This window comes from Peromyscus eremicus, chromosome 23 (genome assembly GCF_949786415.1).
Source record: "Peromyscus eremicus chromosome 23, PerEre_H2_v1, whole genome shotgun sequence".
Lineage (NCBI taxonomy): Eukaryota > Metazoa > Chordata > Mammalia > Rodentia > Cricetidae > Peromyscus > Peromyscus eremicus.
The window spans coordinates 36766403-36780731 of NC_081438.1; the positions used below are offsets into that span (position 1 = coordinate 36766403).

At 45.8% G+C, this 14329-nt stretch overlaps 1 protein-coding gene across 1 annotated transcript in view; it reads right to left on the reverse strand.

Annotated features, from left to right (window-relative positions):
• Usp12 (ubiquitin specific peptidase 12) overlaps positions 1-14329 on the reverse strand; it is a 51455-nt gene that overhangs the window by 15530 nt on the left and 21596 nt on the right. Inside the window, exons 2-3 of the mRNA XM_059248844.1 lie at positions 9110-9190; positions 3825-4038 (exon numbers count right to left, since the gene is read on the reverse strand). Of these exons, the coding sequence (XP_059104827.1) occupies positions 3825-4038; positions 9110-9190 (295 nt within the window). The remainder of the gene's footprint in view (positions 1-3824; positions 4039-9109; positions 9191-14329) is intronic.

A 14329-nucleotide genomic window follows, 5' to 3' on the forward strand; every position in this document is an offset into this window, starting at 1 on the left:
GAAAATCATAGTCTCTGGCAGCTTCCCAAGCTCTGGACCCTGTCCTGTATCCGGTGGTCTCCATGGTACCACACTCTTGCCAAGTGCACTTTCTGGCCATCTTCCCATGCACCTGTCCTTTGTTTCTTCTGCTTCTATCCCATTAACCTGAGGCGTCAACACGCCAGGTCTCTAACAGCCCTTGACAGGGGTCTTTCCAACACCTACACCTGGACCCACAAGGCCACTCGGGCTTCCGAGCTGTCTCTGCTTCCTTTCTCCTCGTAGCAAAGCCATACTGCACAGACAGTCGTTGGCACCTGTCCTCCCTGTGGAGGTCAGACCCCTGAGGGCTAATTTCTAGATTCCCAGGGCCTCCACAGAGCTAGTGAACAACAGGAAATCAGTATGCAATAACCAATGCCAACAATTACCCAGTGTCCAACCTGTCATCACAGAGAGTGGGGCAGTGGAGCTGGAGCAGGCACACTACATTCGGGGAGCCCTTATGCTTGAGTAAGTATCAGGAGCTAAACTGTAAAGAAACAGACTTACTAATGAGTAGAAGTTAAAGTCTGTTCCTTCCCCAAATACCAAAACAATTAGCAATGTAAAGCAGCAGGTGTGAAGACAATCCGGATGACCATGTACTAAACCTCCAGAATGCTTCTCCCACAGAATGAGGAGCTCAGGCAGGCAGGGCAGCCCAACAGTGGACTACCAGCAAGACTGACACAAGCGGCATGTTTTCCAAAGATTTAAACAAACCATCAGGAGGAAACATGCAATAGATAATGCAGTCAACCTGCTCTGATCTGTGTCCTCCCACATGCAATTCTCAAGGAAAATCTAAAAGCCTGAGGTAAGTATTAATGCATTCCAAAACATATTTACAGATGCCACCAATATCAAGTAGTAAGAACTCTCTTCTAATAATTTATTTCTGAAGTTCAGAAAAAAAGAAAAGAAACTTAAAAGAAGCCGCATTTATAGTAAATATTTATTCTGCATCCATCTCATTGAAACAAGCATTTAGTGGGTCTGTTGTTCTATCAATTTACTCTGCCTAAATACAAAAAACTTTAGAAAATTTTCAAGTATTTAAAAATAAACCACAATAAAAATGTCTCAGGTTTTGGCAAATAAACATTTAGAAAAAAAAAGTCTTCAAGTATATAATTGCATAGGATGCTGGAAACACTAACTTCAGGACCTGGGCCACAGCTGAGTGGCTGACGTAAGCTCTGGATCCAATGCTCAGCACTGCAGAAGGAAAAGTAAGTGTGTGCGTGTGCGTGTGTGTATGCTGAGCTTGACCTGTATCCAGCATGAGTCAATTAACATTTAAGAAAAACAAGTCACCATGCATTTAAAAGCACAGGCAATCAATTTGAAAAGCATACTATTCCATACATGGAAAATAGCATGGGCTCTGTGTAAACACAGAAGCATGGTATGCATCTCTAAAATAGTCATCAAGAAAAGATGGTTCATCACCACACACAAAAGCTTCCCCTCAGATACACTTCCAAAGGTGACCATCAATATAGACAAAAAGACTCAAATCCCATTAGCTTAATCCACATTCCAAAAGGCTGATTTGAATTTCTTTTTTTGTTTTGTTTTTTGGGACAGGATTTCTGTGTAGCTCTGGCTGTCCTAGAATTCGCTCTGTAGACCAGGCTGGCCTTGAACTCACAGAGATCCACCTGTCTCTGCTGGGATTAAAGGTGTGCACCACCACTGCCTGGCTTGAGTTTCTTAAAAATAGAAAACTCCATGTACATCTGGAATCTAAACAAGTAAACAGCTCTCATGAGAGGAAAAATGTGGTCTGCATGCAGGACTCAAATGTTCTGTATCTGTGAGGAAAATGAACATTTCTTCAGACTGCCTCTCAGCTTCAAGAACAGGCTCTAGCTGTGCCATTCAGCAGGAAAGTCTCTTTATGGCAGGGATAGCTCTTACTAGGCTGATTTCAGTTCATTCAATGAAAATGTAACTGGCTACCTTAAAGGTCCAATCACACATTAGACAGTCAACAACCAATCTTACAGACCTCTTCAATCACACTTCTGCAAGTATCACTTTGGTAGTTGATCAAACTAAACAACAATTCAATTATTTCTACATGGAGTGAAATATCCACACCGAACAGAGGAAGACCGACCCCACAGGTCTTCCCTCTCACTGTGCTCCTGAGGCAGCAGCACATCATGAGACAGAGCTTGCTTACGGACCAAGGAAGCCAGACACCAGCTCTGCGCCCCAGGAACTCTGTAACTTGGGTCAAACTGCAGCACGTCTCACGGCAATGTCTTATAAAATGAAATGAAAAGGATCTCAATCAAGAAAAAGGTGGGGCCTCTCGGTAGTTTTTAGAAACGAGAATAAATTAACATTTACTAGTCCTAAACCTGAATGGCCTCAACTTCTGTGATTTTTGTTTTGTGGCCAAAGTGAAAGAAATGATAGAATCATTATTATTTAATAAAAAGTGTGGGTTATACAAACAGAATCCTTCCCCAAAAAGCAATGTCCTTTCTACCTAAGATATGTTGTAGAATATTATTTTAAGATGTGTTACTTTTGTTTATGTTGCATTTGTTTAACTTTGTGAAGCTGTGTTGCTTTGTCTAAAACACCTGATGGTCTAACAAAGAACTGAATGGCCAATAGCAAGGCAGGAGAAAGGATAAGTGGGGCTGGCAGGCCGAGAGACTATATAGAAGGAGAAATCTGCAAAGAGAAAAGAAGTAGCCAGAGGAGGAGGACGACTCCAGGGGCCAGCCACACAGCTACACAGCGAGCCACAGAATAAGAGATGGGAAAAGCCCTGAGGCAAAAGGTAGCTGGGATAATTTAAGTTAAGGAAAGCTGGCAAGAAACAAGCCAAGCTAAGGCCAGGCATTCATAAGCCTCCAGAAGTGTGTGTGTGTGTGTGTGTGTGTGTGTGTGTGTGTGTGTGTGTGTGTGTGTGAGAGAGAGAGAGAGAGAGAGAGAGAGAGAGAGAGAGAGAGAGAGAGAGATTTGGGAGCTGGGTGGCGGGCCCCCAAAGAGAACAGAAACAAATAACAACAAAGATGTTTTTAAAAGATAAATGAATTAGCCCAGGAAAGATATGTGCAACCAAAGAATCACATTCCATGGAAAATTTGTGTTTTGTTTTGCTTTGTTTGTGGGGTGGGGGGTTGAGGTGGGGGTAGGATCTCATGCTGTCCAGGCCGACCACAAACTACTACTCCATGTCTCTTGGTACCCAAGGCAAAAAAAATTCATTCTTGATAGAAGCGAGGCAAGAGGGCCAAAAAGAGAAGGGTAACACACTTCCAACAGGGATCACCCCTCACTGGAGCTGGCTCCTCTACTAAGCTACAACCCCCCTAAGACAGGAGCCTACATCTCGGCTTCTCCACCGACTCATTTTGAATACGTGGCTCCCAGTGCTGATGCTGTCGGAAGGTTACGGAACTGTCAGGAAGTAGAAACTGGGGAAGACGTGACCTTTCACAACCTGGCCCGCCTGCTTCCTGCTCTCTCTCTCTCCGCTTTCTGTGTAGGGCGGAATTAGGATCTCTCCGCTAGGCAGCCCCTCCTGCTCCTGCTTTCTCGACAGTATGGACTACACTCCCTCTGCAACTGTAAATCCTAACAAGCCCTTTCTCCCCTAGCGTGCTTCTGTCCCAGCATTCTATCACAACAACCGAAGAGTTACTAATAAATAGCTAACAAGTGTGAGGCACCAAGACAGCATGTTCAAAGACACCTGAGTTACAGCAGCACGCTGTCCTTTACCTTCCCAGGACACATGAGCAACAACAGTGCATGGGAAACAGAAGAATTACCATTTTCTTTTCGCAATCGTGTGATGAACTTCTTGGGCGGGATCACGCCCACCTTCTTCTTCTGGGTGGCTATGCTGTGGAAGAGGTCGGCCAGGCACGTGAGAAGGTTCTCCTTTTTTCTGGGCTGGCTCTTGTATGCTAGAACTTTTTCCCGAAATGGACGACAGAAATAAAGTGCTTGAAGAACTGAGTTGCAGTAGCAGGTATTCCCAAACTACAAGAGGAAAGAGGGGCGCCGTTAAACGCAGAGTGCAGCTGTGGAGAAAGAGCCCGGGTAAAGTCAAGGACCACACAAGCTTTTGTTCTAAATTCCCATGATTATTAACAATGGCTGTATACTAGGTATTCTATATATCACGCTTTTAAAATATAATTCACAAGCTGGGTGTGGTGGTGCACACTGTCAATCCCAGCATTCTGGAGACAGAAGGAGATGGATCTCTGTGAGTTCAAGGGCAGCCTGGTCTACAGAGCAAGTTCCAGGACAACCAGGGCTGCACAGAGAATTCCTGTCTCAAAACCAACAACAACAGAAAAAGTTCTCCAAAACTCTTCCAAGAAGCATACGAAAGTCAGGTTTTCTATCAAGGTCTCCCAGGTGCTACACACCAAGCACAAATGCGAACAAACACTAAAAACCAGGCTGGCTGGGATGTGGTTGTGGAAGGGCCGGTCTAACAACCACCAAGGCTGAGAGCCCACCAGAGAAGGCCACAGTCAGTCCTCAGCAATGGGCCACCTCTTGCTGGTTATGGGAATGCGTCGCTGCATGTCACATTTCCTCCTTCAAAGAGCACCGGAAGACATGGTCTGATAACTACCTCCCTCTCCTTCTCTGAGGGAAATGGGATCATCCCGTGTCAAACTGAAAGCACATACAGATGTGTGTGGAGGAAGAAAGTGTAGAGCCTGGCCATGACAAACCTGTTTGCATGCTCTTCTCCCAGAGACCCACTAAAATGCACTGCACAATTACAATCTTTTCTGAAGAAATCTGAGGAAAAAAGATACAAAGGCCTTTGAGAAGGTGACTCCTGTCTTCTCAAGCACTGGCTTCAGAGAGCCGCTGTGAAATGAAGACTTCCCAGGACGGCTACTCAAGTCTAGGCTGTGGCTCACTGATCCTAGTGCTCACTCACCAGTCTGCCTATCTCTGGAGAAAGTGCACCTGCAGAACACCCATCACCAAGACTCATTACTAATCACCCAGTGTCATTTCATCGGGTAAGTAGAATCTATACACAACCGTAGAAATCTAACAGTCAGCCCACTTTGGTGCTGTCAACTGAAAAAACACAGCATCACAATTTGTACAACACCCAGCATTTGGGCATCCTTATTAAAGGATATGTAACAGAGGAATTTAACAATTTCCACAGAAATAAGAGAAAAGCAAAACACATCACCTCATAGTTACATCAGAGAAGTTAAGACAGAGGACTCACTGTAAAACTACAAGCCGCAAAGGGCACAGGCTGAGAAACCAGAAGGCATCTGTACCATGTACATGTATAGAGAAGACTGGAAGTTAGGCTCTTAGTCGGGGTTACTACTGTTGTAATCAAACACTACGACCAAAAGCAACTTGGGGAGAAAAGGGTTTATCTGGCTTATGTTTCCACATCATAGTCCATCACTGAAGAAGTTGGAGTAGAAACCCAAACAGGGCAGGAACCTAGAGGCAGGAGCTGATGCAGAGGCCATGGAGGGATGCTACTTATTAGCTTGCTCCTCATGGCTTGCTCAGCATGCTTTCTTATAGAACCCAGGACCACCAGCCCAGGGGTGTACCACCTACAATGGGCTGGGCCCTCCCCCACCAATCATTTATTAAGAAAATGTCCTACAGACCTATCTTACAACAATTCCTTAACAGAGGCACCCTCCTCTCAGATGGCTTTAGCTTGTGTCAACACAGCCTGTCCATCCTCTGAACATGCTTCAGCAGCACACCCCCAATCCTAAGCCCTACACTGGATAGTTTTCTTTTACTTAAATTTAATCAATTCCATTAAGGAAAACTCAGAGTCAGAATTCATTCTCAACAATCAGTTAAGAGTCAATCTTCATAATAATTAATAACCCCCCTCTTTTGGGGGGGGTGTCGAGACAGGGTCTCACTGTGCAGCTCTGGCTGTCCTAGACTCACTATGTAGACCAGGCAGGTCTCAAACTCACATCTGCCTCTGCCTCTGCCTCCAGAGCGCTGGGATTGAAGATGTGTGCCACCACTACTGGCTTAAAAAACTTCTTTAAGTTTTATTTTCATTTATGTGTCTGTGTGATATCTATTATGTGTATGTTGATGCTCACCAAGGCTTAGAACAGGGAGTCAGATCCCCTGGAACTGAAGTTACAGGTGGCTGAGAGCCAAGGGACATGGGGTGCCAGGAGCCAAACTCTCTAGCCCCCGAAATACTTTTTAAAACTCCTATTACTGTTCGTGTGTATGCAGCCTGTGCATGTATGGCAAGCTAGCATTCTTACCTGTTCAGCCATCTCCCTGGCCACTAGGAAAATGATCTTCTCCGAGCCAGCCCTGGTTTAAGCGACCCCAACCTCTCAATTCACCCAAGTGGTCCAGAGGCTGTTACTGAATCTTGCAGACACCAGCTGCTCACTCCCACTCTGACTCTACTGCCCTGTGCTTCCTCGTGAGAGCCAACTCCCTTTCTCCACGTACTATCCAGTGGCTGACCACACCTGTCTCATCACATCTGTGGGCAGACAGGACAACTTGCCAATCTAGCTAGGATCCCTGGGCCATAGTTCTTTGATCAGAAACTGTCTAGCATCTCTGAAGTATAGCCTTCAAGCAGGCTGTGGCTGCCAGGTGGAGACAGGCAGGACAAGAATGAACTCAATGCACAAGAAAACAGACAGGGCACCGTCACCTAATTAAGTCCATAACCCACAGAGAAAGAAACCATTTTATTCTCTCTTCTCCATGCCAGGTCTTGCTCCAAACAATTCAGTTTAAACAGCCTGCCAAAAAAAAGTCTAGAAGGAAATCATAATTTTTAAGAACTTTTTGGGATTTTATTTGTTTTATGTGCATGGATGCTCTGCCTGCACCTATCTGTGCATCACATCCATGCAGTACCCAGGAAGGCCAGAAGAGGGAGTATGATCTCCTGGGACTGGAGTTAGAGATGCTGTGAGCCATCATGCGGGTGCTGGGAACCAAAGCCAGCTCCTCTCCAAGAGCAGCCAGTGATCTTAACCTCCCAGCCCAGCAATGATAATTCTGCTAATAATGATCCACAGGACCTCACAAAGAGTCACTGAGCCCAATCTACCGTGTGCAGGAAGAGTGACGTGAGAACTGCATGGCCCGCATACAATGTGGCGGGCTCCACACTGCAGTGAGCAGCAGCACTCAGTCAGCTCCACTCAGCGGACCCTTCACCATGAAGACACTCAGAGAAGCTTGCTGGTCCTGCAAGTTCCTCACCGTCAACACCACAGATGCGCCTACACAACTGCTCAATCAGAGCTCAATGATTTCAAAGAATTTAGCTAGTAAAAAAATTAAAACAGATTTAAAAAACAAACCTGCAACTAACAACAGATTAACGAGGTGATCACTAACAACGCTAGGCTAATTAAACTGTGGTTATTTCATTGTTTTGCAAACAACAAAGTGCCTGACTCCCACAGGCAAGTGCTCACTGGTGACCCCACTGTCCATAGCCCAAAAGGGACCCCCAGAAGGCAGGTCTGGTAGCAATTCCTCCAGTACATACTTTTTGAAAAGCAATGATGCCTAGAAACGCAGCTGCTTACAGGCTGATGGAAAGAACACAGATGCCCCTCTCTCCTGTAAACAAAACTCAGTGTCTTCTCCCCTCCCTTAGCCCCCTCACAGTCAGGGAGCACAGAATCCAGTCTTGGGCACACCGTACAATGCTCTACATCCAGCTACATCCCACCCCATCCAGAGTTTCTAGAACAGCGCCAAGGATACAGTACTGTTTACAGTACTACCTACTTGACACATAGGTTGCAGGGACAGGAAAAATGACTTAAAAAACTGACCTCTGAGTTATCCACGCTATTCTCCACATCACCACCCCTAAGGTCAAACTGGTTTGTTTTGCTGTTTCTAAGCAAAGCTGAAGTTTTAATACAGGCTTAATCACATACATTAAGAGACAGAAATTCATGCTTTAGGAAAGGACAGTTGTATACCCCAAGTGTGGGTGTACGTCTCAAGAGAGTTGAGCCAATCTTGATATTTAAGGGACACCTATGAGTTAAGTAGTGTGATGATAAAAATAAAGTGGCAATCTAACAAGAGAGAAGCAGAGGGAGCTGAAAAATAAGCTGGACAGAAGCGGTTAAAGCAACAGAAGAGTGTGAGAGTGTAAATCACGGGGAGGACCACGTCTCCTGCGAACACTGCCTTACAGCAGAGTAGAGGCCACGCCTCATGGCCACGTAACCCTTGGATCCCGAAGCCCCTCACAAGTGGCACGGTTTGTAGAAATGAGACATGAACATCACAAGCTGTATTTCCATCCATCCGATTAACTCAACAGTCTCTTCTTAGCTTATCCTCCTGTTTATCCTGACCTGACTGCTAAGGAGCGTCAAGAGAAGCATAAACCTTGTTTGAAATTACACCAGCCCATGATTTTAGACAGCCTTTAAAAAGAAAAGAAAAGAAAGTCACACCTGGAAACTAACCAGACCTGAAGAGGACGACGACACACTCCATGGACTTCTCTGATCAGAGCGGCCAGTCATTCCAGGCCGGCTGCCGGGCTTCCCATCAGATTTTTACGCTTTCACTATCAAGTCTATTTTTACGCACTTATCCACCACCAAGACTGAAATACCCACAACAGAGTTAGAACTAGGAAAACAATATAATGGTTTTTTTTCCTTTGCTGAGCTAAATTTCAAAGTTCTTGCCAGGCTTGAAGAATGGATGTGGGAGGCACTTTCGTGGCTGTACTGACGTCTGCATATGCACGCTACAACTCTCACAGGATCAAGCGATCATTCGTCTAATTATAAGTCAAAACTTTCGCTGTAAGAAAATTTTTGCCAGAATTGGAAAAATGAAGCCGACAATTTAGAAACTATCCTGAGAGTCTTAAGACCTCAGGCAAGTTTACCTTCTTTCAACTACCAAACATTTTAAAACCCTAAATACAATGTCCCAGCATGGATTTTAATGCCACAAACGAATGGTTTTTCTTTAATGAATGATGAAGAGCACTCATCTAGTGTCCCAAGCTTCATGTGACCCTCTAAGGCTGGGTATCTTTGATACTTACATTGACTAATCCAAAATAGTGCTCGTTGACCGGAAATTGTTCTGGACCAATCTCTTTCTCTAATGCCGAGGCATTGGCGCCCTGTAAAATGAAAACCACAAATCTCAGGATTTACAGTATTTCTATAATGTCCAATCATACAGGCAGAGACATCCTTTAAAAGGTCATACTCATATCACAGCAAACCAACATCAATTTTTTAAAAAATGGTATTTGAAGATGAACAGCTATAATCACATAACTAAATACTAGTTTACAGAAACTAGTCAGGAAGCATGTTCCTAGCACAGCCTTCTTCCTAAGCAATCAGAGAAAACTCTGACTTCCAACAGTACAGACCTTCAGCTCACCATGGAGCTGAGACTCTGTGAAGGCGGGCTCTCACTGCGCAGGGCCAGCCAGCATGCGCAAAGGGACTGAAAGGACGGGAGGATCATCTATGAAATGCTGCCCAGGACTGGACCAGGATCTACATAACCCACTGTCCTAGAGGAAGACCCAGAAGTAACGACCAGATGCCCAAGGGGTGAGCGGCATCAGTGACCCTGCAGGCAAAGGAACTCCACCAGGGAGACAGACTTCCGGGCTCAGAAACACTAAAAAGAATGGCGCACTCGCTCCTTCCCATTCACATCTTTCCTCCTTTGCTTAACACCCTATGTCAGCTTCGGAGGCCACTGCCCTGCTCTTGCTCTGTTCTTGCCCTACCCACCGCCTCCTCCCCGACTCTCTGCTGTTATCTCTACTCTTTCATTTTCTTCTTCCAGAAAACACAGGCCAGTCGATGGCTAGGTCCCAGTGCCCCAGCCTCCTGAGAGCTGGGACTTATCTGATCATATTTATTATTTTTTAAAATAATTTATTTTTTCTATTTTTAATTCTGTGTGTGTGTTGAGTGTGGATTTTATGCAAGTGAGTGAGCTGGAGTTCCACGGGCTGTGTGAGCTCTCCGGCATGCTAAAGTGGCTCACTGCTGGGCAGGCTCTCCAGCCCTGATCCTCTTTCCTCCTCTTTTTCTTTTAAGTCTGCTGTTGGCCATGACATAATCCAGCTCTACAGGAAGAGGAACTGTGCCTGACTTGTCTTGCTGTTGGGAGAACAGGAAGAGGAAACAAATCCCTTCCAACGATTCATTGCCACAGCTAACCCTCAAGAAAACCTGCGGCTCTCATCCGGGGGTCTGCACACTTTAACAGCAGCAGCAAACCCACCCAGGGCAGGAAGCTCACCGACGCTCTCGACGAACAGTGTTCCCCACAAACAGTAAAATCACCAACACGCTTGTAGAAGGTGGATTCAATTCACCCCCAAAGGTCAAACAAACAAAACGCTAAGGAATTTGAGTTCCGAGTCAAAACTGACCAGCACAGGAGAGAAAGTACCAAGAATGGGAGGCAGAAAACAGCATGAGAGACCCTGGAGCTGGGGGGGGGGGGGGGGGGGGGCGCGCGCGGCGGCGGATATGTGTGTGGGTGTCCCAGAGGGCGCAGGAAGAAAGGCCAAAGGCTGCCAACGAGGAGCAGCCCCTTAGCAGGAGCCACTGACCCTAAAGGTCAACCCGGCTCTTCGAAAGGACACTGGGAACAGTCCTAGCGGTTACAGTAACAGCCGTGGTGTCTAAGAACCGAGCAAGGCTGGTATTGGGTCACAGCTTTAATCCACTTCCTGTCAACATGCGGCCAACTAAAACTCAAGTTTCGTTAAAAATAGAAATGTTTTACAAAAAAGATTCCACAAAAGGATGAATCCACTATGTAAGGACTACAGAAACCAGGCTTCCTAGAGTACCACCGAACTGCAAAGCTATGGGCCCGAGTCTGGCCTGGGTCACACATTAAGTGATGATGACTGGACACTTCTCCACCTGGACCCGGCTTTCCTGAGACTCTTTGCATCCACAGGAGCTGTGTCAACTCGTGCCACTTTGTGAAAACATGGATGATCCAATGTAGGACGGTCCACCGAAGACTAAAGTCCAGAACAAAGACAGGGAGGAGCCAGCGTCACAGCTGATTTATAGTCATGATAAATATTAAGGTATTAGAGTATATTAGGTATGAATAATTAAGATATTTGGATATTAAGAGCCTGCAGGCCACAAGCGCCAGGTAATGCCGCTCTTGACTACCCAAGATAAACTCCTGCAAAGATGTGGACTTCTGTTTGCAGAGGTCAAAGGATGACAGTGAAGATGCATGACACCTGGGGACTGTCACCCTGACAATAAGAGAGCAACAGGTTAGCAGTCTGGCAAAGCAAGGGTAGCATTTGACAGTTTCCCTCACTGGCATAAGGAAACCCACAACCAACAAACCTTCCTCTACCTTTATGAGAAACACAAAAGCACCTGAAAGCAAGCTGATACCCTGTAACGATTTCATAAAAATAATTAACTTACTTTAGGGTAAACAGTATGTTCTTAGAAATTAGAAATCTCCTGTCTCAAACAACAACATCTAACCCAGATGTGTGTGTGAGTGGGGGGTGTTTATGAGGACATGTTATTCTGAAAAGTTAATTATGAACAATGTGAAGTTTATACAAGAAGGTAATGTACTTTAGTGAGAAATAAATCAAAGTATAAAATGCACAACTGCTATCTATAAAATATAAGAATGCATATTGTGCTGGTATACTACACAGCTTTGGTAAACTATTAATTCTCAATCTTCTTGTTTAATATGAGAAAATTCAATAAAGTTTTTCTCAGTTTCATGTTATTCAAATCCAGCATTTTTCCTTGCAGGTTGAACATTGAACAGGGTCAGCTCAGGTCAGTGCATTAAAGGGAACAGCCAAACCAGGCAGGAGAAGCTGCTGTGGGGCGAGGAAGCCAGCGACCTTGGCAAACTAAGCTTCAGCAGAGAATAGCCGTGAAGCTGGGAGGGTGTGAACACCACACCCCGAGAGAGAGAGAGCAGGAGGAGATGTCATGGATTTCCCAAGTACAGGGCGACGCAAGAAACAGCTTCATCTGGTAAAGGAGAACAGTGTTTCATCGTCACACCTGTCTCAGAATGTCCTAAAGGTCCACCAAGGCCAACAAACCAATCATCCTCACACCCTGGGTTGAGAGCGCCAGACGGGGAGAGAGCACGTCGGAAGGGCAGGGGCAGGGAAGCCTCCTCCTCCTAACCTATGCCAAAAGCTATGCTGAGAAGGTCAAACCCCGACTACGTGCCTGCCATCCTCTGTCTTGCCCCTTGAATTTGATTCTTGAAGTAAAAGCCACGTACACCTTCAACAAGCACCAGGAGGCAATGCTATGAGTTCAAGGCCACCGTGGTCTACACAGAGTTCCAGGCCAGCCAAGAGTACACGGGGAGACCCAGTCTAAAAAAAAAAAGTTCTGGGTTAGCAAGGTGGTGGTGGCGCACGCCTTTAATCCCAGTCAGTACTTGGGAGGCAGACGCAGGCAGATCTCTGTGAGTTCGAGGCCAGTCTACTCTACAGAGCAAGTTCCAGGACAGCTAGGGCTACACAGAGAAACCCTGTCTCGAAAAAATACTAAATAAATAAATAAATACATACATAGATAGATAGATAGACAGACAGACAGACAGACAGACAGATAGATAGATAGATGGAAGCAAACGGACAAAAAGAAGTGCTAGGTGTAGTGGTGCACACCTTTAATCCCAGCACTCAGGAGGCAGAGGCAGGTGGATCTCTGTGAATCTGACCTACATAGTGAGTTCCAAGTCAGCCATAGCTGAGGTCTCAGTCATGAGACCGAGACCCTACCTCAGGGAAGAATAAATAAATAAAAAGCAAAGAAAACAAAACAAAACCCTGTGCTCTAACACTGACTATCCCAGCCTGTGAGGACAGTAGACTATGCTCTGGTGCATTTGGAGTGTACGTCAGCCAGGTTTTCCCTCTGGAGAACTTTCCTACGGCTTCTTGGTTGGGAAATGAAGGTCCTGCCACAGAGCCCACAGGCAGGCTGGCAGTGGACTGGCTGACTGGCAGCTGCCCATCCTGAGGCTGCCCTCCTGCCCTAGTTCTCACATGAACCACAGCGTCGTCGCCTGGAATTACCACGTGGTCTGTTTTCTCCCCAGCAAAGCAGGGAGCAGCTCCTCGGCCTGCACTGTAAGCCCACAGCACCGCCACACAGAATCCTAAATGGTATTACAGTAGGGACCCAGCTCAGTCTGAACTGTGAAGAAGACTCCATTCCATGGAGCACCATAGCTACAAAGCCACGAAACAGAGGAAAGAACTCTAATCATGGCCTTCTCTGGAAACATGTGCCAGCGTCACAGCAGGCATCATGGAGAATATAAACACAGCCCCAGGATGAGGACTCAGACACAGCATTCTGGGTAAAGCATACACTGCCACCGAAGGCACAAAATGGGGCAAAGACCACGGCGTCAGTGAGCCTCGCAGTCCCCGGAGAGCACACACTGTACAAGCCATCCCAAACTCCCTAATGACTGCGGCCTCTGCCGCTACCGAGGCCTTATGAATCTGGGGCTGCAGAGGTGGCTCAGTGGTTAGAGCACTGACTGCTCTTCCAGGGGACCCAGGTTCAGTTCCCAGAACCCACATGGCAGCTCACAACTGTCTGTAATTCCAGTTCCAGGGGACCCAACACCAATATACATAAAATAAAAATAAAGAAAATTTTAAAAAATTTTTGAAACTTAATCCTCAAAACCTCTTTAAAGATCCTAATTTTATATATAACAAAACCAGTATTCAGTTAGTTAAGCCCTAAGAAATTTTTATTAACTATATTCTTTTTTCACTATGTAATAAAAATCCTTTCGATATAACAAATTCAGATATTTTAAGTTGAAATACAACTTTTCAAATTTCAAAATGTTTATCTGCTCTAAGAAAGGTCAATGACTATCCAGCCAAAACAAGAGCATTGCTGACTTTCAGAAACGCCATGAGAAGTCTTCCAGAGCAATCTCTAATGCTAATGTGATTTGAAATGAGATGAACTCACAGGAAGGAGGGAGGGAGGGAGGGAGGGAGGGAGGGAGGGAGGGAGGGAGGGAGGGAAAGAGAATTAAAGAAGGGAAGGGGGGAGGGGGAGGGACAGGTACCCAGAAAGCATCTGTCTCTAAGCACCACTCTCCACTGCAAGGTGCTGCCCAGTACCAAAGAACTACAGCCCCGGACAATGTGCACAGGGCCCATTTGAAGCCTGCTGGCTACGAGGGGAAATGTGAACCTTCATCACCAATGCTGACACGGATCACA